This window comes from Chelonia mydas, chromosome 4 (assembly GCF_015237465.2).
Source record: "Chelonia mydas isolate rCheMyd1 chromosome 4, rCheMyd1.pri.v2, whole genome shotgun sequence".
Lineage (NCBI taxonomy): Eukaryota > Metazoa > Chordata > Testudines > Cheloniidae > Chelonia > Chelonia mydas.
In genome coordinates, this window is record NC_057852.1 from 60,157,729 (window position 1) to 60,184,881 (window position 27,153).

Sequence of the window (27,153 nt, forward strand, 5' to 3'; positions counted from 1 at the left end):
TAGTCCCAGGAGATTCATGGGTTTCACTTACAGCAAGCCTTTAGCTTCCCAATAAGCCAACCTGCATTTTTATTGTTCAGACTCCAGTCCGAGCCAAGCTAAAGACTGGCAGTGGAAGGTGGAGAAGGAATGGATTTGAATGTGTACAGGCACACTATGCAGTGCATAAAATGTGGTGGTCACGTAGGATGTGAAGGCTGTTCAGACTGACATGTCTGGATTTTTTGTGCCTGTCAGGCTGGTCTTGATTTATTACTATGCAATGACAATGTGCTTGGCATTGTACAAAACAAAGGAAAATGCACTTCCCTTTCCAGGAGTTTATAATTTAAACATTAAAAACAGAGTGCATCCATGTGACTATCCCCTCAGCTAGCATAAGTAAGAGTAGCCCCACTGAAGCCAATGGAGCTAGGTTAGTTTACACCAGCTGAGGATCAGGCCTAGAATGCTCTGTGTGTGTGTGTGTGTGTGTGTGTGTGTATATGTGTATATATATGTATATGTGTATATATATATATATATGTATGTATATATATATAGAACATGGATGAGTTACCGGGGGAAAATCACACACCATCAAGTTGTAGGATTTTTATAATCAAATTACTATATGGTTATGTCTCCAGTCCTTGATTGTTCTAAGTATTTCTAAGTAAAAACAAACACAGAATAAGCAGTAAGAAATGGATTGATGCTTTTTATGTCAAACAAATATTTCTGGGCAGATGGAAGACTTAGTTAATTGGTAATGGGATTCACAAATTTTCATTGCTAGGTGAGTAGTTCAGATCCTTTCCAGAGTGGTAGGGACCAGAAATTTGTTGCTATTTGATGGTCTATGTGATGTGTTTCGTCTCATTCAAGTTTCCAGTGAGAGGTGTCCACATATAACAAACAAAAATCATCCAGAAAGCCCTTCTAACAAAACTCTGTCTGAGTCTGGTGCATAAATGTCTACTGAATTTGGTTCTGTATTTTCAGAAGTTTTAAAAACATTAGATGCACCCTCAATATCCAATACATTGATGGAGGTTTTAAAATATATATATTTGCATAGAAGATTTGTGGGTGTTACACACATTCTTCTCCCCGCCCCCCCCCCAGCATATCTCTGTAACATTAGGCATTTCTTACCCCAGTTCTAAACCAAACATTAGGAGAGGGTGTATGATAGCAAGACATGCATGAAGTTTGAGTAAATATCTTTTTGCAGATGGCTGTCCAAGTAAGAGGGTGGAAGTCTGGGCACAAATCTTTGCACATAGTTAGCCCTTTTGCTTCAACAATATGTACAGAGCCACCATATGTAGGATCCAAAGGAAACGCTCAAAATTAGAGCTATGTGAAGAAAGGAAATTCCATTTTGTGGTGGGTTGCAATATTTTGAAATTTTGTTTAGGAACAAAACCTCCAAATTTTGAAATTCTACAAAAGGGAAAGCCCTGGGTCCAGGACTCCAGGGCAATCTGCCTAGCTAGCTGTCCCAGCGTGTCTGATGCTGGAAGCTCTGGGGTCTCTGGTCCCCAGGAAGTCTGCATGGTGGGTGGCTGTCTCTTGGATTAGTGGACCCTGGAAGCCATCAGGAAACTAGGCAGATTTCGAACAGAAAGCTGCCTGGTAGGCAAGTTTCTAGATATGCCTGTTTTCCATTAGAACTTTGTCACAATCAAACAGTCTCCACAAACCATTTTGCTTTAAACCAATCTGCAAATTCCTACAACAAATATTTTGTCAGAATTTGCCAGCTAGCTGTAATAGTAAGATACCGATCCTAAAAGTTGTCGTTCATTTTCCTGTTGAGTGTAAATTAGAAATAAAGTTAATGTTATTTAAGCACAATTTTCTTCCTGATGGCAATTTACCCCAGAACAAAAGAACTGAACAAAGCCCCATGGGCAACTTAAGCCCCACATCAAGGGCTTACATGCTGCAATGTGCCTTTCGCAGGCCTTTTGTGGGTTGAATTTCACCTCCTGTGAACAGTGTTAATAAATCACTATTCATAACTCCTACTGGGAAATGCCTATAACTTCTGAGCAATGGCCATTCTTTTTCCTCTCATGAATATTTACAGGGTCCCATTGAAAAGCATTCTGAGTACCCTTTTGTTATATACTCTGTTACCTTAAAAATGAAAATTCCTAAGAGCATTCTTTTTGAGGGAAAGACTGTGTGCCCTATAATATTCATGTTAGTTGTTTCCAGATGCTCATTTTATGACAAGTGCTTTCCCACTTCTGCCGGTGTTAAAGGGAACGCTTCTCACTTATCCTTTGGTTGGAGGGCACAACAGAAAGTTATCATCAGTATGCATGCCTATGGGTGTCGCTCATTAAAAGAATACACAGCAGTGAATCCAGTGTGGATAGCATGAATGGTGTATAGCTGGCTGTTCTCATAACATTTACTTTCCCTTTCTAATGCCATAATTATAAAAAATGTGTATCATATTGAAAGAATGAAAGTGCCCAGTAGTTGGAAGAACAGACTGAGAGAAACAAAGGGATACAGTTTCAGTGTGAAGAGCAGAGGAATTAAATGTTCTTGTTGACCAATAACTGGAGCTGTGCACCCAGCATCCATGCTTCCCAACGGAAAATGTCATTGAAGGGAGGAGGAGTAGTGCCAAATGCATTGCTCTTGAATGTGCATCCCTAAGGAGAGCCAAAGACAAAGTAGGGTTAATACATCGCTCCCATATCTGGAATCATAGCCAGAACATTTTTAATTGCGTTAAGAGATATTTTGGGTTGACTAAAACAAAATACAATTTTTCAATGAAAACTATATATTGAAACATCTAAGTAGAAGGTATATGTGGCCAATGAATGCTTGTAAAAATACTTGCCCAATGGAAATAGTATTACAGCCAGTTTTTAGTAAATTGCATAGAATCTTTTTGTTTGAAAAGAAGCTCATTCCTAAGAGTTACAGGTCACCTTGGTGCAAGTTTGGGCCATTCTTGCATGTTTGTACAAGGTGGGGTGAGGACACAGAGAATCCTTCACTCCCACATAGGTACCCCAAGAGTCCTGTGGTCTTGGATAAGTCATGTAGGATCAACATTTTCAAAAGTGTTCACTAATTTTGAATGGACCCGTAAGTGTCTCAAAGTGGATACCCAAAATTAGTGAACATTTCTGAAAATATAGTTTTAACTTCTCAGTTTCCCTGGTAAAATCGGAGTAGTACCTAATTACATCACAGCAATATTGTGAGAATTCATTAGTTGATTTTACAAGGCACTTGTAAAGTGTTGGTGGTACATGTATTGCTCTATCTCAGTTGTTGTTATTTAATATTTATACTGCAGTAGCATTCAGAGACCCCAATCAGAATTAGGTCCTTGTTGTGATAGATGCAAAACAAATCCCTTAAGAAAACACAGCCCCTGCCTCAAAGATTTTACCATCTAAATAAGGTCTGGAAAACCTTATATAAACTGGAAATTATATGTACAGATGACCGGCAAGCTTCCCGTTTTGAAATGGCTGGAAAGATCTCTCACAAATACACTCTCAGATATGGTCTAACTAAACCTCTAATTTCACTGGTCCAGACTGTATAGGCCCATATTTTACACTCCTCCATCTGTCCAGGTTCTTATTTTAATACCCATCGCTATCGTATGTCTGAGCTAACATGAAGCCTAATAGCCACCATTCTTTTGAGAAGCATTTTCCTGTTGTCACAGAAAGATGTAAAGTATGAAGGTACTATGATTTCTGAAAGGGAAAAGGGATTACTACTTGAAGGGGTTAAAATGGCAGTCGGACTGAGGCCTGGGCTACACTGGAGGTGGAGGAGGTGTTCGAACTAATATACACAACTTTCGCTACGCTATTGGCGTAGCTGAAGTCGAAGTATCTTAGTTCGAATTACCTGGCCATCCTCATGGCGGCGAGTCGACCGCAGCGGCTCCCCCGTCGACTCCGCTTACTCCTCCTGCCAAGGTGGAGTACAGGCGTCAATTCGGGGATCGATTTATCATGTATAGATGAGACACGATAAATCAATCCCCGATAGATCCATCACTACCCGCCGAGTTGGCGGGTAGTGAAGACTTACCCTGAGGAATAAGAGGACAATGCCTCTGTCGTTTACTGAGATTTGTTGCTTTCAGATACATGTTCCTTTTGACTGGTGATGGTAACAGGAACAATTCACATTAGAAATCTAGAGTATAAGGACAAAGTGAAACCTAATTTAAGTGTTGGAATTGAAAACCCTAACTGATTTGATCTGTGTAACCTGATTTATTATGTGCTTTATATCCAACTTTAGGTACCAAAGGAAGAAACAAAGGAGAATTTACAAATCTTCAGGGGGTAGCTGCATCTACAAATGGAAAAATATTAATTGCAGACAGTAACAACCAGTGTGTACAGGTATTACAGCTCTGTTAATATCAATATTTTACTGTATTAAAGATAAGTCTTGTAAGATACAAGCATGGCTAGAAAATATAGAGAAGCCTGCTGTGCTCAGCATTCAGGATCACTCTGATATTTTTTTTGAAATGTAGTAGCTGTTTCAGATTCATATCAGATCTGCTACAGCATGTGCTAGAATTGCTTCCCTTTTTATTATCTTTGAATATAAAGACGAGATTGATCAGCAGTCATATTAGAAAAATATTGACTTTGTGTTACAAGTTTTATTACTTCAATCAGTGTTCCCAAATAAAATCCAGAATACAGTGCCCAAACTTTCTGTTGCGTAATCTGATTTTCTGAGGAAAAACAAAAAGCAACGTAGGTTTCATTTTCAAATACCTTTTAGTTTCACATCAGTCTGTTTTAATTTACTCTTCTCTCTGATATTATCATCCAAATGTTGATTTCTATAGCAGCAGCCCCAATAACCACAGTAGCCTGGTTTTAGGTGTTCAGATTCAATTTCCTGTGTGAAGATCAAGCTGAGTGGATGGGTTTTTCCCTCCCTTCTATCAGTGTCATCTTCACCATTAAGGATTTATCAGCTCCATTCTGACTGCACGTATGGTTGGAGACTAACGTGATAGTTTCCTCTTCCCTCAGAATATTGGATTCGCAGAGTCAACTGCAGTATAAACTTGTTTTTATTAATAAACTAAACACGTTTTCAAAGAGACATGGCATCAAATTTTCATTAGTAGCTTCTAAACATGCTCTTACATGAAATACAAGTGCAAAATTGTATTTGCAGCCACAGATGGAATTTCAATATCTAATTACCTGTCATGAAGACACAGCCAGTGGGCTAAACTCTGAAAGGTGATAAGTACCTTAGCACCTCTCAGGATATCACCCAATATTTACCCGTAACTCAGGTAATTAAATGTTGAAATTCTGTTCTACATTCTATCCTCATCTCTTCCACAGACTTCTTGTGGAACCTTGGCTAAGTGTGTCTGTGCCTCACTTTTTTCATTTATAATATGGGAATCACAACACTTCCTTACCTCAGGGAGATGATGTGAAGATTAATTCACTAATGTCTGTAAAGCATTTTGAGATTATTGCAAGAATGGTGCTATGTAAGTGCAAAGTACTTGTTTACAATAAAGTTACGGTCTGGGTTGAGACCTAAATTGGGTCCAAAGGTTTCAAATATGTGCAGTAACATTGTTTCATTATTACAGTCAGAAAAGGGACTGTAACAATTAATATTTCCAGTGCTTTAATTATTTTCCTTTTTGCCAAAGACCATGTCATGAGAAATAGATTACTGTGATTCATGTAGAATTACTTTTAAAAGTAAATATTTTTAAATCACAGATATTTTCCAATGATGGCCAGTTCAAAAGTCGTTTTGGTATACGAGGAAGGTCTCCTGGCCAGTTGCAGAGGCCCACAGGAGTGGCTGTGCATCCTAGTGGTGACATCATTATTGCAGACTATGATAACAAATGGGTTAGCATATTTTCATCAGATGGAAAATTTAAGGTAAGGCTATAATATGAAGCTTTGAATGTTTAACAAGAGAATACATTAATGTTTGTTTCGTTTCGAGAAAGAGAACTGGAGATGTGAAACAGATTAATAAATGCATTCTTTTCTTGTGGAAAGCCATGATGCACCTAAAACCAAGTTTAATAAGAAACAGGAAAATGTCAAAACTGAGATACCAAAAGTATATGAATTAATATTTTTAATAATATTTTATCGGCTAGGTGCTCAGGTGCCGCACTACAACTTAGAATTGCATAACACCCAACAATAATACACAGTGCCAAACTCCAAACAGTTCCACAGAGATATCATTAAGTAGTCTTCAGTACTTTAAGACTAGGTGGGAAGATTAACAGATCCTCCAGTGGCAGCCTATTTCATATCCTGGAGGTCATGACTTAACATGAGTCGAGACCTTCAAATGGCAGTTAGAGAAAGAACACAGTGTGTTAGAAGGATACCAAATTGATAATTGGTTCCTCAGAAAGGTGCGTCCTACTCTGTTTACTACATGCATGTCAGCAAAGCACGTTTGTAATTCACCCATTGTCCTACTGGCAACCCATGCAAAGACAGCAAGGCAGGTGTATTATATTCACAAAAGATCACCCGAGTGATGTATTATGGGCTGCCATGTTGTGTGCTGGTTGACTTGCAGGCATCCCAGAGTAGAGAGAATTACATTATTCGAGTAGCAATAAAATAGGACCTAGCAAGATCTCCACTAGAGAGAAGGACAAATTATATAAGCTTTATGAACTTGCTAGAAACACATCTATATTATCCCTTGTCCCATGGTTCTTTGTGGTCAGTGTGGTCACGGAGAACCTCTAGTTCTTGACAGATTTTACCAGTGCCAGCTGTGTGCTGCCCACACACGGCAGAACAAACTAGGCCTTAAAGTTTGATGTGACCAAGAAAATCTCTTTTGGATCATGTATTTAATTGCTTAAGAAAAACTATTTCTGCCCGTGATTTTTTCTCTTTGTTCTCAGTGAAATGAAGTTTACAGTAATGTACTGATTTTGTATGTGAGTGCATGCTGTTATTCTTTAATGATCAGCACATGGAAAGGATAAGGACCTACTATTAGTGTTAGACAGAGGTGTTCTTTACTTCAAGCAAAAGAGGCTGTGTTCTTGTCCCACTTTCCTGAGAGTGTTATGTGAGGCCTGATTCTGCAATCATTACTCACGTTAAGTAGTTCTTTACTCATGTGAGTAGGCTCCCACTAAACTTCAACTTGGCCAGGTTAGCACATGTTAAAGGCAGCGTGCCTTGTCTACATTAGATTTCTAATACACATTAGTTAGCATGTATTAGCTAATGTGCTAAATCAGACCCTAAGTCCTAGTTTAGACAAAGCCCTGTTGATTTCAAAAAAGCTATTTAAGAACTAAGGTTACTACTCATCAAGGGTAAGGGTGGCAGAATTTGACCCACAGTAAATCACAGACACTGTTGTCTGTAGATTATACTTATTACAATAGGTCTTTAAATGCAGCACAGAAACATAACAGACATAGGAAAAATAAAAGGCGGGGAAAACGGTTAGGTTTGAGATATCCATCCCAGAGGTAATTTTATTGCTGTACCTGCTGTTCATATAGGTTATTATGCTCTTAAAAGGAACAGAATAAAAAGTCAGCTAACACTTTAAAAACAAGGGACTGTTTCCTGGAGGAATTAGAAACAGGCATCTTTGTTGACCATTGACGTTCACCAACCTGCAGCTTAGCAGGCGTTGTACTCAGGGTAAGGTAAAATTGGAGAGAATTAAAAGCAGTGTCCCTAAGTCTGAGACAGAGTCCGCAGGACTGAGTGAGATGGCAATATGCTCTTCAGTCACATAAAAGCCCTCATGAGAAACTACCAACATGCTTTCTCATTCCCAGAGTCTGGCTTTGGAGCATAATTTTCTAGTTGGCATTTTCTGGCAGTTAACAACCTAAAATCGCAAGCCCTGAGCTCCTGCAGGTGGCTATTAACTGGGAGGAAATGCCCTCCCTTTGACTGCTGTTTACTAAATAACTCATTCTATAGCAGACAGTTATAATCTCTTCAATGACACCCCTCTTAGTAAATTATGCAGTCGTATAGCCTTAGGGTGTATGCAGCTGAATTTCCTACCTGATCTACTTTTACCTGAAGATTGGTAATTAACCAATTGTTGATTTAAAAAAATTGTAACAGATCTGTTAAAGAAACAGATATAGAATGTCTCAGGTGTGTGCATGAAACATGAGGTACTTCCCTTATAAAGGTAAAATAGCTTCCAAAATGTTCAGATACTCAGGGGAGCTGGTTCTCCTCTCTAACTTGGGCAAATTACTCCATTGAAATCAATGAATGAACTGAAGACAGACTGCTGTAAAACAGGTGCAACTAGGATCAGATTCAAACCTTTGGAGTAATTGAAACAATGTATAAATAATTAAAATCTTTCACGTAAACTGGCTGGGATTGGAGGAAGATGCTGGAGTGCCATTTTCTTTAGTTCCCCTAGACTGACCATAAATTAAGCAAACTGGATGGTTGTCCTGGGAACCAGTATCCCGTGCAGTGTTCCGTGCTAACACAGAGACAAGTATTCAAAATGTTAATATTAAGGACACTAGTACAAGTCAATAAATCAGACTTTATGGTGCTAGTAGTTAGAATGATTAAATGGGAGAGGAAAACGTAATTACAATATAAAACACTTTTTATATGTAAACGCAATGGACTGTGTTTATGAGAGAAATTCAAGACTACTACATAAGCATTCTATATATAGTGGGCAGGCTTGGTCTTATAGTTGAAACACAGAACAGGGATTTAGAAGATCTGGGTTATATTCCTAGCTCTGCTAGACTTGCTATGGAATTTGAGCAAATCGCTTTATCTCTTGTCTCTGTTTCCCATCTGTAAAATGGGAACAATAATACTTTCCTCCTTCACAGGGGTTTTGTGAGGTTAAAGTCAGCAATGTTTGCCAAGCACTTTGAGACTGTAGATAAACATACAAAGCATTAATGGTGACTCTGATTGAAGAAGGGCATGAAATACTGGGCAGCTTATCTGATGCAAGAAGTCTGCTAGTTGTTGGGCTGAACCATTGACGGTTATGTCAGAGTTTTATTCTGATCTTATTCTAATGTCATTTTTATCACCCTTCTTCTTTTTTTCCTGATTCCAGTCACTCCTCCCTTTGCACCATTTTAACAGCAATGAGAGTCAGTAAGCAAATTTCTTTGGAGTTGTGGCCAAGCATCTCCATAATTACAGGACTTGGCTGGTTTATTGTAGCTGACTCCCATGCTAAGGAGAAAAGTTTCACTTTCCTGATGCTTTGTCTCCACTAGCTATAGGGACAGACTCTGAAGTTTTCTCAAGGGTGTGAAACTTGAATATCGCATAATGCAGAACTTAGCAAAATACTACTGTAACACAACAACAAACCCTGAATTTCTTATAGTGGGAGATGGTGCAGCCTAGTGGATAGAGTGCTGGGTTAGGACTTCAGAAACTTCAGTTCTGTTCCCTGGTCTGTCACTGGGTAATCTTGGGTAAGTCACTTTGCTCCCATGTGCCTCAGTTTCCCCTCTGTAAGTGGGGGTAATGACATTTATGCCCTTTTGTAAAGTGCTTTGAAACCTACTGATGAAAAGCATAAAAAGAACTAGGTATTATTTCAGACAGAGAGGAAATACATGCGGATGTGGTATTATTGATATTAGCATGGCCATATGATTCAAAAACAGTGAAGCAACATGGGATTGTCTGCATTACTCACAAACAAGTGGCAGTGAAGCCTTTATATTGCACCAGCATTTACATGGGTAACCATACAGTAAATATTTGAGAGTTTTTAGAAATGTTGATTAATACTGCTTTTTTATTTCTCTGCTCTAGAGCCAGCCTTTCTATGTGCCAGAAGTCCAACTGTAAAGGACTCATGCCATGTGAAGGAGAGGAAAAAACTGACAAATATTTTAGATACCTCTGAAGATTATCAAAAATAGCTTTTCTATGCATAGTAATGTCATGACTTAGAAGATCCCTTGATATCATACCCTAAGGCTAAAAGAGGGATTCCTGGCTCTCTGAGGAGATTTTTTTTCCCCCCCCTTCACTTCCAGCCCTGATGGGCCATATGGTATCAGTCCTTAAACCTGTCACTGGTCTAGGATGGTATATCGTCACCACGGGCCTCAGGATAGTATTTGAAGGGTTTGGGAAGGATAGAAGGAAACATGTATCTGGCAGGGCTTTTATTTTTAAATAAGAAAAAGTGGAAGCCGTTTGAAATTACTAAGAGGTTTGGATAGTTAGAAATAATCCTGGGCAAGGGGGAGGGTAAAGAGAAGTGGTCAAACTGTGAGTGAGGTGCATGATGCACACAGTTTGCTACATAGCTGTCTCCCTGCTTTGAGTAACTGAAAAAAATGGTTATCAGACAAAAACAAAGCTGTACACGCATGCACTCACAAAGTTAAGGACTATGAATTAATTTCCATGTATTATGATCCTTTACAGCAACATGATCAGCAAAATTAAACCTTAAAAAAATAAAAACTAACAAATTGAACGCTAGTAGAGGTAAGTCTTTGAACTTTAGATATAAAGCAACTAATGGTTTCAGGCACACACACATCCCTTCGTAGAGCATTTTCCACCTAAGCAGGGTGAATGTACAACATATGAAATTTGAAATACCAGGAAAAAGGGAAAATCAATAACTTAAATTCATAATGGCATATATAATAAGGAACATAATGTGCTTGACAGAATCAATTTTAACACATAATTTGCGTGAAAGATTTAGATGAGCCCTTACACTTTTTCTTTCCTAGTGGCAGAAGTGAGCTGTAGCTCAAGAAAGCTTATGCTCAAATAAATTTGTTAGTCTCTAAGGTGCCACAGGTCCTCCTTTTCTTTTTGAGAAAACTCTGAGAATACTTTCAGTCCCATCATTAACAGAAGTGACGAGATTTCATAATGCTCAGTTTTAAATAATCAAGCCTGTAATCCTGAGAGACCTTCAAGAAGTGCAAACACACAAAAAGTATGTTGCTCCAGAATAATGTCACCAGTATATTTAGCACGAAACTGAAGATGGTATTTTTAATAGCAAGCACTACAAACCATAGTTGGATTTAACTTGTGTGTAGTCTGCAAATTTATTTTCAAAATCCTGACCCAAGACTAATTATTTTATTACTTCACTCATTGAGTGCCCATTAGTAAAGTACACTGGTTTTATTCATGTTATTTTATATGAAGTAATATGGGCAGGAAGACACTGTATTCATGAGATGAATCATTTTTCCATAGGTTTCAGAGTAGCAGCCGTGTTAGTCTGTATCCACAAAAAGAAAAGGAGTACTTGTGGCACCTTAGAGACTAACAAATTTATTTGGAAAGGAAGATGATGTCTGTCTGTATCTGTACGAGTTTTTTCATGAAGTTGATAGATTACCACTCCATACGGCTAAATTCAGTGCCTTGCATAATGACAGGTTTCAGAGTAGCAGCCGTGTTAGTCTGTATCTGTATTTTTCCATAGGAATCCTGGAAACGTTGCAGAGTGGGGATGGGGCGGAAACAGACTATCTTGAATCTTACAGCAAATTTAAAAAAAGCAAGATTTAATTAATTCAGAAAAGGAAATAGATCTACTGGTTTAGGTTTAGCTGATGCCTTTGCTTGTTTGTTACTCTGCAAACCCTAATACGTTTCACAGGTAGGATATGACTACATTCACTTTTTCCCACTGTCGCCAAAACAAACTTATTTTTAAAAATGTTCATTGAAATTATTTTCCGTACAATATCATTAGTCTTTTTTTCTAATAGAAATTTACAGTGGTATGATCTAAGAAAAAATATAATAGCATACAAATACAAGGCCATGTGTTCTTTGTGTGGTGGGAAAACCCACTAGAAATGAAAAAAGTATGCAGGGATGCTGCAGGGTTCACCTTATGGAGTTTTCTCCATATGCTCCCTTTAAGATAGAAGGGTTCAAGCAATCATATAGAGGTTGAGGCTCTCTGGGGAAATGTAGGTTCCATTATGTCAGCGTATAGGGCAGTTCAGGATGGTTCATAAGGGATTGCCCCTCTTCTGCATCTGTGCCCTAGCAACTCCACATGTATACACAAAGCCATGAAAAGTGGGCTTATTACTGTAGTCTTTACTTCACCTCAAACTACCATAAGGATGTCTGCTTCTAAATCCTCTGGTAGTCGAGGGAAATGTGCTGTGTAAAAAAGCACCTTCTCCCTGCCTCTACCTTCTACCATCCTCATACAGCTGCTCTCAGACCCACAGATCCCCAGCTGCTCCTGTGGGATCTAAGGAAGAGACATTTGGGGATTATGCTACAGAAGCACGATTTACCCCAATTTTTGCAGGTTATGTGTCTGTTCCATCCCATACCTGTCAACCTTAACATGGTAGAGCTGTGTGGAGAAATCAAAATCCTGAGTGAAACAGAATTTTCTATTTTGAAATACGGTTTCATCCCTATTTGGAACAAAACCTCAACATTTTGGAATTCTCACTGAAAGGGAACGGAGCCCTGCCTCTGGGGCAGTCTGTTTGGCAGGGCTGTCCCAGACCTGTGGAAGCTGGAAGCCCTTGGTTCCCTAACTCTGAGGCAATCCACGTGGCAGACTGCTAAAGAGCCCAGCAGGCAAGCTGGAGGGAAACCAGGCAGGTTCCAGTGGAACTTAATCAACGTGGAATTGTCATACAAAATGTTTCAATTTCAATGAATTGGCAAATTCTGATGAAAAAAATATTTCATCAGAATTTTTTTGACCAGTTGTAGTTGAAGGTTCCATGCAAATGAGTCAATGCTCAAATTTGCATCTTTGATTAATACACATTGCCTTATTTACAAAAATGATAGATGTCCTAATTGTCAGGCAGAAATTCTGATAAGGAGGAAGCATGGACCAAGCTTTAGAAACATGGGAGTTGCTGTGCTCCTGGGTGGTCCTGGCATTGCTCTGGGTTGATGCCCAAATGGCTCCTTGAGGCTCTGGCCTAGTTTCTCCTTGTCCTGGACTGGGTGAAGCACTGTGGTTAAGTTGCTGGATCCCCTGGGCCTGACTGCAGCGTTTTCTGAACTGAGTAAGTGGGTATGGCTGGGCTGTTGGCCCCTAGCTAGGTGTCCTTCTCTGACAGCTCTCTGCCACTTGCTCCCCGGCTGGAGGGAGGGGTTCTGACTGTGGTTGCTGTTTCCTGGCTATTGTTTGCAGGCCCTATGGCCAAGAAGAAATTATTAACATGTATTCTATGTCACTCTAGCCATAGCTCTGAGTCTGTGGCCGTGTGACTTTATGGTTACAGTCTATATTCTATTCTGTATAGGTTTGTATATGGTACTCATTACTGTAGCAGCTGAGCACCTTCCAGAAGTAAGCAATGCTATTAACATCTGTCACATGTTTGTCCTCCTGACTGGGGTCTCTTTGCTCCCAGAGGACATCTACGGTGGCCCTAACCATATAGATGGAGCCTAGAGTATTTCTGCAGCTCTCCAAGTCAGGAGATGGCAAGATCAGTGAAGAAAGCAGCTACAAACCAAAGTTAGAACAGGCGTGCTTCCTTCCATTGGCTGGTGTGGAGTGCAGCATGGAAAGCAGGGGGAAGAAGGGAAAGAGAAAGAAGGATAAAAAAGAATCTAACCTACTGTCTCCTGTCAGTCTCCCCATTATAACACACCATATAAGAATATATTTTTTACCCCTATTCCAGTATTTTGATCACATTATTTCTTTTTATTTTGAGCACTCTATACCACTTTCTCATCACCTGCAGCCTGTGAGAGTTGATCTATATTGTCTGCACTGGAGGGGAAGCATCCTTCCAGTGTTGCAATATTATTTGCCTTGCAGTTTTTAGTTCTATTGGTATCTCTTTTGTTGTCACAAGACATATTTACTGTGTTTGAAATATTGTTCACTACACGTATGACAGGAACAGATTGTGTATGTAATTCAGTGTTTCCGTGACTTTTATTTGTAATTGTCCCACCAAGATCCCTGTCTCTCTTGCACACTTCATATGTAACCCCACATTTCTAAGCTGTGAGCAGTATAATGTCAGGGAGGCCCAGTACAGTATATTTGAAGCTAGATTGGGCTTTGGCTCCATCAGAATTCCTTCCCTGTGTTAACAGGCACTAAGAAAGACTGCAGCATGCTTCACACTCCATATCCCCAGCCAGCTCTGATGGCCTGGGGATCAAGTCCTGGCCCTGCCCTTCTCTATCCTTTCAGGTAACTGGACTTAGAGCAGGTGCCCAAAAGGTAGAGGTCCTTTGTACCTTCTTCCCACCCCTGCATCTGAACAAGAGTTGGCTAAAGTCTGGCCCACAATGTTTCCTCCCAGCTTTCACCCCTTTCCCCCACCCTGGGAGGGGGACTTGCTGTTTTTACTTACACGCACGCACACCTCCTCCCTCCCTCTACTGGGGAGGGAGGGAGGGACAACAAGCTTGCAAACTCATGTGGGTCTGAGTAGGGAGCTCAGCTTCTGTTGAATCCTGGTCTGGAGCATCAGCTGCTGGATCTGGAGCCTGAACTGTGCTTTGTTCAGAGTTACAAGCATTTCAGTGTTACGGACAACCTCCATTCCTGAGGTGTCTGTAACTCTTAAGGTTCTACTTATTTGCACTTGATATTGAGCTAAGTGTTTGGCTTCGTATGTGCTTGGCTTCTACAATTGCTGATGCAGTACAACACACAAATAATTTAGTATATGCAAAGTTAAGTCTGCCTACTTATGCCTTGAGTGCTGATAGCTTTCCATCCTAGAAAGGGCCTATATTTCAGCAACTTTTCTTCTTAAAATGAAAAAAATGTAATGAAAATGTTTGTAATAAATCTTACGGCCACAGTTAAGCTGTCTGGTAAATTTTAGAGGATTAAGTTTCGCTTGCCACACCATGTTCATAAGAAGATTATAAATTACAGGAGTTCCCTGAATTATACTTGCTTACATATGTCACACAAATTCATTCATTTTTCCTTCTTTTCTCTTCCAGGCAAAAATTGGATCAGGAAAACTTATGGGACCAAAAGGTGTTTCTGTGGATCGTAATGGGCACATCATTGTTGTGGACAACAAAGCATGTTGTGTATTTATCTTCCAGCCAAATGGAAAAATAGTAACCAGGTTTGGTAGCCGAGGAAATGGGGACAAGCAGTTTGCAGGTACACTTGACGGTAATATGTAAATCCCCTTTTCTTGCCTCTTCTGCTCACATTTGCATGATGTTTGAGCATGTTGAAGACGCTAGATCTGAATTCTTTTTCCTTGTCATTTAAAAAATGGATGGGAAGAAAAGCCAAAGTGTGATTTTCAGCTTTCAGCAGCAGCACCAGGAAAAGGAAGGGTCTTTGTCTGAGACTTTTTTCTTAAACCTGGACGTTGTTCAGAAATTCATTGTGCTAATTTTCTTAGTTGGTGCTACATTCTAGGAACTTCGGTCGTCTTAGTCTTTTTTTCAAAATGAAAATCCATCTTTGAAAGACAGCTCTGAAATATTACTTTTACACCTTGTTAGGTTCATATTTTAATATACTACTCTGCAGTTAGCTTAATCACTCAGGAAGATTAAAACATTTGTTCTTCACCAATAATTGTAACCAGTTCTTATTAGCTACCCTCTTTGCCTGGTTATGTTTCTGGCTAATGACCTGGGGAAGATAGATCATAATAGGCATTTGATGAATGCCTTGTAATGTCTGCACTCAACTGCTGATAATAACTAATGCTTGTACAGCACTTTACAATCATCAAAGAACCATGCAACTATTAACTAATCCTATGTAGATAAATGAGTAAATTTTTTCCCCTTCTTGACACCTTTGAAAATGGGCATAGAGACTTTAAGTGCAAATTTAGGCGTGGACAATCGTGAGAGGAAATGGCTACGTTAGGAAAATTGCTAGTTACATGTCTAACTGGCCATTTGCACATGCTGTTATGTTTGCACATATAATTGTGAAAATTAGGCATGCACTTTTGTGCATACCTGACTTGACTTGTCTAGATCATTTTGCAGGTGTTCGGTCACTTTGGATAATGTCCCCAGTGTTAGTCTGGAGTTCTGATAAGTGTGCAGAATGGGAGGAATACTGCCTTAAATTGTACACTGTTATAATATTGTCAAAATTTACCTTTCTAGTAGAATAGGTAGCTGAATGTGTTTTGGTTTTATTAGATTCCCTATTCTAATAGTGCTTTATGGTACACTTAGAACTGTGCATATTATTCACTGGAGTTTTGGCTCTAGCTCTGCTAAATGTTAAGTGTTACTAAAAATTTCTGGATATGCTGTTTTCCTTTCTTTTTAAAACGTGTAGGTATGAATTCCTGAGTACAGCTGAACAAGTAATCTCTAACAATTTATTTAATCAATTTACATTCCCTTTCTGCTGGTGGAATACCCATAGCAGATCACAAGTTACTTGAATTCAGTCCTTATTTGAATTTATGCATTGTATATATTTTCACATTTACTTTATGAATTGATCACAAAACTGGAACTTTGTATTGTGTTGACTTGTTGTAATTACTTAAGTAGCATGGCACTGAGATCTTCTAGCCCAAATATTTGTGTGTTTTGGATTTAACAAATTGGTTTCTGCCAAAACTTGCATGTGCAGTTTTGATATATGGAGCTGGGTGAAAAATGCATTTTTTTTCCTGATAATATTCACATATTTAAGTGAATTTGCTTTACTTATGATAACATCAGTTTTGTGTTTGTTCTAAAACTTGATGACTCAAACGTTTGTGAAAAGTGAACACAAAGTATATGGGTGATTTCATTTAAAAATGTGTATGAATATTTCAGAAACCTTGCTGCATTCTATCCCTGAACATTAGTGTCCTTAAGTACCAGTGCTGGTTAATGAGTGATTGATTATTATATGGGGTTATAATCTGTGTGTAACTGGGAGGGCATTAGGCATTACTGATAGATAACTATAACAGATGAGTGGATGGATGAGAGAACATATTCCAATTTTAAAAAAATGTACCATCTTACTTGGAAAATGGAATGAAAAGATTCTAAATTTTAAATTGTTGTTCCCTTCCACTTGACTAGTGATTGCTCTGAAGTCAGCCTTAATTTTTTAAAGAATTCAATGGATTTTTGTCATAACTTAAACTATTAAGTAAAAATCCTTACTTTTGAAGTTTAATTCTTTTCTTATTTTATTTATTTTCCCTCTTCTGTATTGCAGGTCCGCATTTTGCAGCTGTAAACAGCAACAATGAAATAATTGTTACAGATTTCCATAACCATTCTGTCAAGGTACTGTCAATTAATGCCACGTTGCTATTCTGGCAGTTCATATTCTCTTTCCTCCTAAACTAAAATAAAAATTAAGCCCTGTTGTATTATAATGAAGTTGTTGGTCCAAGGTCTAATTCACAAAGTTGGATAAGAAAGAAGGGCTTCATTAAGGACTGGGAATCCAGAGATTTAACAAGTAATTTCTTAATGTAGGTACAGTTGATTTCTTGGATTGGGGTAATTTTTGATTTTTTTTTCCAATGAAATAACATGTAAAGACAAGTTGTAACTCAGATATTTAAAAAAAAAAATCGAATGTGTTTGTTATTTTGCCCTCCTGTCAAATAGTGTCTTATATGTTGTATTCTGTTTATTGTTTTGTGAAAGATTTTTTTCCCCTTCCTTTAGGTATTCTCAATATATGTTTCCCTCACTTCCGGATTAAAACTAGTATAACAAAGAATAGTAAAAGGAGACCTCATGTTAAATGTATATCTACATTGTCATAGATACATAGGTTTTAAAACTGGAGGGACTATTTGTGCCCATCTTATCTTAGCCCCTGCATAACACAAACCATAGAATTTCACTCAGTAATTCCTGCATTGAGCAGGATTGGTCACTGGGTTGGTGATGTCTTTTGCAGCCATAAGAAGAGTCCTGCTTCATGACTGGTTGAAAAGTCCTATGACAAGTCATTATGTTTCTGTTGCCTCAGGTCAGTAATATATAGGGCAGGAACGATGGTTACCATTCAGGTAGCATATCAGATAGGTGTATGCTGGTGGGAGGCCACTGAGTTTGGAAGAAGTAATTACTCACCTGCATAATTTTTTTTTTCTGGACTTCAAGCTTCCTCTCCAATTTGGAATGCTAGTTTTTCCCTTCTCTTCCACAAAAAACATAAACCAAACACACCCCACCACTCCCACACACCCAAAAAGAATGCTGCTATGATTCAAGAAATTCTTAGAAGTGTGCAATTAAATATATTGGTTGAAATCTTGACTCCAGCAAAGTCAATGGAAGTTTTGACATTGACTTTTAATGCGGCTGGGATTTCACTTCCTGTTCTGCTGAATATCAAGATTTAGTTGTCTTGATCAATATTCACATTGTAGAGCTACAAATCTTAGCATTTACTTCAAAAATGTTACTGATTATTGTCACATGAATAATAAAATGTACTGTAATTTACTATCTTTAACCTGGTACTAAATCTCTAGCTTTTGAATTGTGACCTTTCATATGGTTTTTTTTGGAATTAGAGAGGCAATAGCAACTCATGTGGTTTGGATTACCACAGAAAAAGCAAGAGCACTGCAGGAGCCATAAAGCAGATTAGTTACATGGTTCAGCAGCAGGAGGGCTCTGATTTGATGAATTATACCTTCACCAGCATGGTTTACTGCAGTAGTAGGAGTGACTGCAGAGACCTTCAGAAACTAGGGGCAGTTTACGAGACACGAAAGCCAGTCAAAAGAGAAGTAAGAAATATGGCATCTAATTCATTAAATATGAATTTAAAATACGCACATTACTGTCTTCCTTATTAGATTGAAGAGTTCCCATTGGGCCCTGATGTGATTCAGTACATCATAATAATTGTTTGTTCTACCTTGATGGTTTTAAAACTAAATTTGAAAAACTGACCCTTTTTTTTTATTCTTTTTTTATCTATATAATTGTCAACATTTTGGAAAGTTCTGTGCATTCTGGTGATATTTAAGTTATTTTCTTCTTAAAAGGTGAGAGGAAAAGCAGAGATCAAATCCCTAAAATTCACCTTCTGCACCTGAAACCCTCCACTAGTATTCCCTCACCCCCAACCACCACTCATCCTCTCAATTATCTCCCCTGTTCTTCACCAGAAATAGATAAACACATATCTCTGCCTCTTTTCCTCTTACCATCAATTGATTTCTCCCTCTCCCTTCCTCCCTCCACTTTTTTTATTATTATTATTTAAACTTCAGGAGCCAACCTTACATATTAATTCATCTCCACCTCCATGAATTGTTTTCTCTTTCCTTCTTCCACCTTTCCAGGTCTTCCGCAACAGTATGTTTCTCTTGCCACCTGTCTAATGAGGCAAGTCTCTTGTCCAACTTTTTTTCTTCCATTCCTCTCCGCCATCTTTTCTGACTACAGATTTATTTATTTATTAGCTCCCCGTACTAGTTAAACACCTCATTTGCAGACGGGCTGGTTTCTTTCTGCACTTAGCTGGTCTGCTTTCTTCCTTGCATTCCCTCACATAGGTTATCGTGATTCCCCAGCCATGAAACAGAGAGCTGGAAAGGTTCTGTCCCTAATCTTGATGTGAGGAGGAGACATGCCTTTGGGTTGAATGAGACTGAAGAGGGATCATTTTTTCATAATTTGCAGCTGTCCTGTTTTGTCTGGGACCATGCTGGGAATTTATAGTCCCAACCAGAGACCCAGGCAGTTGGAAGAGGCCATAGATTTAAAGAAACAGGATGCACATCTTCACAGTGAACAATTTGCTGTGCTACCCATACAGAGGGTGCAGCATGCTTTGTTTCCCGTGGCTAGCCAACTCTGATAGCTGGTATGGATGAAGGCTATGCAAAACAATGTCCCTGCTTCATCCCACTGCTCTCTTGCTTATACTCACTAGTTCCTAGTGTAGGATCCATGTGCCCTCCCCGTGTATAGTCATGGTAGATCAGACCTAAAGGGAGAAGAGGGGGGTATGTCAGCAGATCACAGGATTGGTGTGAGGAGGAAAGGCAAAATCTCTCTTCTCCCATGTATTTCCATATAGGAAAGAAAAGACAGTAGAGGTGGGTTCTGTCTTTAAAGATCAGAAAATGCATGGTTTGGCTTGTATTTGATTCTAGGGAGGGGGTTCTTCTTATTTTAATAAACTAGTTAGTCAAGATGTAGGCTAGTTCAGGTGTTGCCAGTGAATACAACAACTTCATTCTTGGCTGACTTATTTCCCCACTCCTCTACACCAGAATAATGAAATAGTAACGATTTAAGCATCTGAACACAATGAAATGTAGATATAGTAAAATACACTGGCTATTTAAAAATCACATATACACATAAGCATCACTCTGACTGTGTGGCATGTACTCTAGTGCCTTTTGGTAAGGTAAATATAATGCTTCTAAATGAGGGCAAAACTTCCCCAGAAAATAAAATGAGAAACATAATTACCTACATCCAGGAGTACAGAAAAGACAGGCTTATCGAGTAGGGTAGAGATTCTTGTGTGCTGGTTAATACCCAGTCTTGTACTTACTTACCAAGTTGTTCTCAGGTCATTCCAGTGACAATGAACTGGACAACCAAAACAGCTCAGACTAGCTAGAGTTTAAGTAATATTTGACCTAATGCCTTTTTTTTTTTTTTTTAAACTTCATGTAGGTATATAACCAGGAAGGAGAATTCATGTTGAAGTTTGGATCTAATGGAGAAGGCAATGGACAGTTTAATGCTCCAACAGGAGTAGCTGTAGATTCTAATGGAAATATTATTGTAGCAGACTGGGGAAACAGTCGAATACAGGTAGACAAAATGTTATATATTTTTTAAGTTATTAGAGCACTTCTGGAAGGTACTGGATTAAGAGTCCTGGACACTGAAGCCCTCTGTTTCCCACAAAACGGGCACAAGTTTTATTATGCCTCAATGCTGACGTACAGGGCCACTTTTAGGACAAACTCCATGCTCTTTCAGTCCTTAGAATCTTTGCTATGACTGCTAATAAGGATGATGGTGGTGTTTGTCCACTTTACAGAATAGGAGTCTTTACCTAAAACAACTCCAGTGTATTTTACATAGGCCACACCACTGACAGCAGTCTGAAGATTTATGGCTCTCTCGAATGAATACCAAGCCTACCCCTTTGATTTTTCACACTAATCTTGGTATGCTGTGTACCTCCGAACTGGGACGCAGACCTACTGCAATGTTCAGGGTAGGGAAAACTGAACAATTAAATTGCTGCATGGTGCAGGGATTGGTGCTCTTTGGGCGGCCAAATAACTTTTTAATATCTCTCAAGAAATCCTGGGCTGCCAGATATTCATTTTGCTGAGAAGCACTTCTAGTTCTGCCTGCAGGCCCTGGCTGACAACCTTTCAGCCATTTGCCGAAGCAGGGACTATACTCACTTCCTGATTAAAGCAGCGAAGGAAGGAGTAGAAATCCTCAGATGGCCTCCATGGGGAGGACAAAAAGAATGAAATGGTGCTTTGGGGCCCTGAAGGAGCTACAGGGTGAAGATGTGTGTGGCTAGAGACCTTTCCTTTTCCTCCAATAGGACCAGCCCATGTCCCCCAAGATTCTCTTTCTCCTCATAGCCTGGGCCTCTCCTATTATTTTTAATTTGTCTTCTGGGAAAAAGGCACAGTAACTTGTAATCTGTCTCCGTCTAGGCTTTCTCGTGGATTTCTGGCAGACCCATTTCCCTCATCCTGACTCTTCAGTTAGTGACTTGGGAGCCTGCTCCTCTTAATCTGCCTCCTCGGGGATGAGTAGTTTGGTTGCTCCTGCTTTCTGCAACAGCAGACTGAAAACCCTGCTCTGCTTCTGCCACCACGGGTGCAAACTGGCCCGTTAACACTAGGGCTGAGATACTCCATAAAGCACTGGACTATACAAATCAGTTGAAGTCAGATGAGAAATGGTATACAACTACTGCCCATAGAAAGTTTATACAGTACTGTACAGGCAGTAGTAATGTATAGTCACTATAACTGAGGGTAGGGGACATACTTAAATAACAGAAAAAAGAAATGATTCTATTCAGGCACTGAGACAAATCCCCAGTAGCTTTTTATCGTTATCTTTTTATTTTTTTTCACCTATTGAGAAAATATTCTGCATTTGTGATGAAAGTTGCACTGTTCTGTTTCAAGTGTGAATCACAGTCCTTTCTCATTAACCACTCTCCCTTGCCAGAGAATATCTAATAAGCAACTAAATATATGTATCAGCAGAGATGCTTCAGCTGGAGCTCACTTGATATAAAAAAGAGGAAGATACTTGCAGGAAATTCTCCGTGAAGGGCCCTCAACTTTGTAATCTATTCCCTGCTTTTGCTGAACCTGAGGACCTATCTACTAGGATTTGAGAGAAGCGTGATGAAGACTGATACTTTTGGGGGAGGGAGGTGGGTAGTGGCGGTTTGATTTGTCGGAGATAGTCATTTTTGGAATGAGGAAGAGCTGCTGGTTTTATTTTTAATTTGATTATATGTTTATTTTTTGGCAAAGGCACCTACAGCCCTAGATAATCTTTCTAATTTATTGTAAGTAAAAATAAATATTTTTATACGTGAATTTTTATACTTGAGAATAGGAGGTAAAGTTCTTTTTGCATTTACACTGGTATAAATCCGGAGTTCCTGAAATCAATGGAAATATTACAGATCTACACTCGTCCAGCTGAGAACATAATTTGGCCCATTATTTTATCCCTATTAATATATATAACATTGCTTATGTGTTTTCTCTCCTTAAAGGTTTTTGATGGAAGCGGATCTTTTTTATCCTACATTAACACATCTGCTGACCCACTTTATGGTCCCCAAGGTCTGGCGCTAACTTCAGATGGCCATGTTGTAGTTGCAGACTCTGGAAATCATTGCTTCAAAGTCTATCGATACTTACAGTAACAATGGGCTCCGGAGCTGCCTGGCCCTTAACAAACGACTGGTCCCAGAGATCCTTAATCAATCTGTGTGGAGGATGTGTACTTTAATTATTTTTTAATGCTGAAGGAGTCTCCAGTGGACTTTTCATGTTGATTTCCAAACTTACCTTGTTTACATAGGATTTGCACTTCTTATGTTCCTCATTGAATTTATTGTAAGAGTTAATAAACAAAACCCTCTTTTGCTGAATTCATTAGGACAATGAAATATTAAACATGTGAACTGCAGCTTGTGGAACAGGAATTTAAGTAGTTGACTAATTTTGCAAATAAAATAAAATGAAAATATCTGAACTATTTGAAGGGGTTTATTTAACCTGTGAAGGGTAGCTCCCGTTCAGAGCTTCCAAATTTGAAAAGTGTCATTGTTATGCATTATTTAACCCAACAGTGAAGACTGGGAGTCTTTTAGATCTCATTATCATGGTAGGTATTGCACATGTAACATTCTTCAGTCTTAGTATCTATAACAAATAGGCTCTTTTAATAAAGATATAAGGCTAAGTCATGCAAAATCCTTCCAGCTCTATTTGCCAGACCTAACACAGCTCAACTTTTAGTACTACACAAATCAGTGCAAATGTCCTACTCTTTGTGAGATTAACGAAGGATTGTTTCATGTGCTTGTTTCCAACCCCTCCTACTGCTCAGTGTGTTGTAAGCTTTTTCTAGAGATCTAAAATTTCTACAGCTTTGGAAAAACTGTACTGTAACGATACATTAGTTACTGCTGACTTTCTGTAGAATGACAGCTCCATTAACACCAAACAAAGTCCTTAGAATCAGGATCATTATAATGTCATACCCTCATGTATGCAACTCTTCCATACATGTTCTTTGGCATACTTTCTAAAGGCAACTTGATGTATTCATCAACATATCACACAGGACAGAAAGCCACACAGGTACCCCTTTGGAGGACCTACATTGTACAACCAAAGGAACTGTGGTTAACAAATGTTGTATGGTGACAACCCAGGGTTATCAAAGCGATTTAACTCAAGAAAAATACATTACAAATAAGAGTGAATTGAACCAAGTTCTGAAGTCCTTAGTCAATGAAATGTTTTCTGAAGACAAAAAAAGGACTGCAGGATTTGTCCCATTATGTATGTTGTGTATGTTTGTTTGACACAGGAATAAAGAAAATAAGTGTCAGTGATTTGAGCAAGCCATTTGAGGATGGCAGCACTCTAAAAAGGAGTCTTCCCCCCCCCTTGCCCAAATCTCTACTATATTTCTGAAACTCCAATTTAATATAACATGCTTACAGTCATATGACTTACTTAAAATAGAGCCAAATTTTGTATTTTCCTGTGTATAATGTGAACCTGCCCATTTTAAGAAGCACTAACTTTGTAAAGAATTGTAAAGTCGAGTCTCAAAATATGTGTTGATACTGTTCAGGAATACAGGGTCATGCCCTCTCTCAACCCTGTGCAGAGAGGCTATGGTTAGTATGGTGCCAATGGCTGAAATAATCTCGGAGTAGTTCCTTTTCTTTATTTAGGAATCTTTATTTTTTATTTTTTTTAAAAAGAGGAAAGTGGATGGGGGACCATCTTAAGTATGTCTGTAAAATTGAAGTTTATTTTTGTTAAATTACTTGTATCATCTTGTTTTGAACAGGTTAAATCTGTTGTCTCAGTTCTTTTGAGAAACGTGCTTAACATCAATTTTCTGTAAAGAAGCAGACCTTGAAATTCATGAAGTTCAGTCTATTTTTTTGAATTGTTATATTTCTTGGGGTTTTTTGCACTTAGAGCCCAATCTTGCAAACCCTTGCAGACCAAATTAGTCTCATGATTTTAGTAGGATGATTGGATTGTCTAATGGCTACAGTGTTGGACTATAAAATGTAGCTGGAAAATTGGTAATAACATTTCTAAATTTTAAAAACCAAGCAAGTATTATCAAGAGGGCAAGGTATTTTGTGTATGAACTTAGTTTGTCCTAAAATTCTGCAGGGAGGATAGAGTCCCATCCATTATTTCACTATAATTTATCCTCTTAAACTTCTAGATCCTTCTAGAAGGATCCTTCTAGCCAACACTCTGACACACAATCACTCTGTCATTGGAGCACTTGGAAAGCTATTAACATACTATGGAAAAAGAATATTCTATATGTAACATTACAACTGTAGTTATTAACCAAGAAAAGAAGTTCCACATATTTTCTTTGTTAAAGCGTTGAATAAAATTATAAATCTATTTCTGTAGGTTATTTTTAAAGGACGGTATTAATTTAGCTCAAAATTTAGAGTTTTGTAAAAAATATTTTTATTAAGCTTAAGATAAATGGAAGAGTTTTCATGAAAAGAAGGGAAGGGGTGGGAAATCAGTACAGGCCAAATCCTCCATTGACACAGAAATTCTGAGGCCCACAGGGATCAGTCCCTAAATGGTCTCTTGAAAAAGATAAAACACATACTCAAGATGATACCATTTCATGTGTACATACATGTATGTACATTGTTCCTCTAAAGATTTTCAGAAAATAAGCCTTTGATCTGATATTAAGGCTTTTATTAATAAGGCTTAATTAATTAATAAGGCTTTAATTAATCTATGTCAATCTGTCACATCTTGATGAAATCTGGAACTCTTACATAATCCATTTACTAACACATTAAGGGGGATGTGGCCTTCTTCTAGATTCTTGTTCATCTTTTCTGTTGAGTTTTCAGAACCTGTGATCAATGCAGCACTCACTGATATTGACCAGTGCTGACAACTGCCCCTAATCTGGATTCTGCTTACACAGCAAATACTTCCCAATTGCAGTTTTAAACTCGGTGATATCAGGCAGTCCCTAATCTGCCTGGAACAAGAACACTGAGAAACACATTGCTTTCACAATAAGCTTTTGAAACCTAGTCAGCTAAAACACTTGGATTAAAGACCCCAAAACCAGCAGCCGTGGTAGAAATTTGGTAATATTTTATGGTGACAAAGTCTTTTCTCTTCCAATTAAGTAACTGCCTGAATTGCACTATTTGATCTACTGAGTTATTAGCATCTATCAAAGGCTCCAGGTAGAACACACCTCCTGTACTGCCATGTACACCCTAACTGTTCCACTGACTTCAATGGAATGCTAGGAGATTGGCAACACAGCGGAGGAATGGTGGAGGTAGGAGTTCTATGGAAGTAATGTCAGAAGGTTTTCTGGGAGTTATGTTATCTGCAGTATTTTAGGACAAACTAGCAGACTGTTTATTAATTTTTGAAATGGAAAAAAAGTATCTGTTCAGTTAAATCCTGAACAAACACTAATGCATTTTTTTACATTGATTTCAGTTACATTGCTGAAACTTTAAAGGAAAATGAAGATGGTTTGAGGCAAACGTCTAATGGTGTTGGAGACTTGTTAATTAGTAAATGCTGGTATGTTCTGTAAAAGTTACAGGGCTTTCAACTTTATAATTACGTTAATATTTTTTTATAACTAAGGATTTAGTGTTGCCATAATGAAAACTCTAAGTGCCCATTAAGTTATGTTAAAAGGAAATGATTTTTGTTTATGGATGACAACAAGTTATGAAGTCATGATGTACATTCAGAACTTTCTTGAAGATGAATTGTGAGCAGTGATTATTTGGTCTGTTTGTGGAGATTGTATGAAAGATATTTGTACTTAGAGTAGGATGCTCCTAAATTGGTTATGATGTTTCTGATGAATGTACAGCACTTCAGTTAATGTTTGTGAGCAACACAGCCTTAACCCTGATGCTTTTGCTTTATGACATGGGAATGTTCCATATTTTGCATAGCGTATAGCAATATCCCTGTGCTAGAAAGCTGTATCACTTAATACATTATACCTTTCCAGTCCTAGAAGTGAATATACATTTTTTTAAGTTTTGTACATTCCATTTTTGTAAATCAGTTTCATATGTTTTGTGTATAGAACATATAAAGTCTTGCATTCTCAAACTGATAATGAAATATTCTAGCCATTTATTCTCTCCCCGTCCCCCCCGTCCCCCCCTTGGAGGACAAAATACAAACTGTTTGCTTAAGGTCGAGGATGAAAGATGTGCATCAAAAAGTGTTCGTTTGTGTGTAGTTTTAGCTTCATGTGTGCTGTGGTATTTTTGATGCTTTAGCCTACAATAAAAACTTAAAATTTAATCCGTCTTTGAAAAATCCATCAAATGCTGTATCTTACCGTGCACAAACATTTCAAATAATAAAAATAAAGCTCATTTCCTCTGTTA

At 38.4% G+C, this 27,153-nt stretch overlaps 1 protein-coding gene across 33 annotated transcripts in view; it reads left to right on the plus strand.

Annotated features, from left to right (window-relative positions):
- TRIM2 (tripartite motif containing 2) overlaps positions 1–27,153 on the plus strand; it is a 118,835-nt gene extending 91,682 nt beyond the window's left edge. For 15 of the 33 annotated variants that reach the window (XM_043545836.1, XM_043545834.1, XM_043545835.1 and 12 more), the window contains 6 exons: positions 4,288–4,391; positions 5,763–5,930; positions 14,976–15,156; positions 17,188–17,258; positions 20,640–20,780; positions 22,741–27,153. In XM_043545836.1, coding sequence (XP_043401771.1) covers positions 4,288–4,391; positions 5,763–5,930; positions 14,976–15,156; positions 17,188–17,258; positions 20,640–20,780; positions 22,741–22,893 — 818 coding nt within the window. In that variant the 3' untranslated portion in view covers positions 22,894–27,153. Of the gene's footprint in view, positions 1–4,287; positions 4,392–5,762; positions 5,931–14,975; positions 15,157–17,187; positions 17,259–17,886; positions 17,959–20,639; positions 20,781–22,740 lie in introns of those variants that run through there. The other 18 variants (XM_043545843.1, XM_043545848.1, XM_043545839.1 and 15 more) reach the window with 5 other exon arrangements.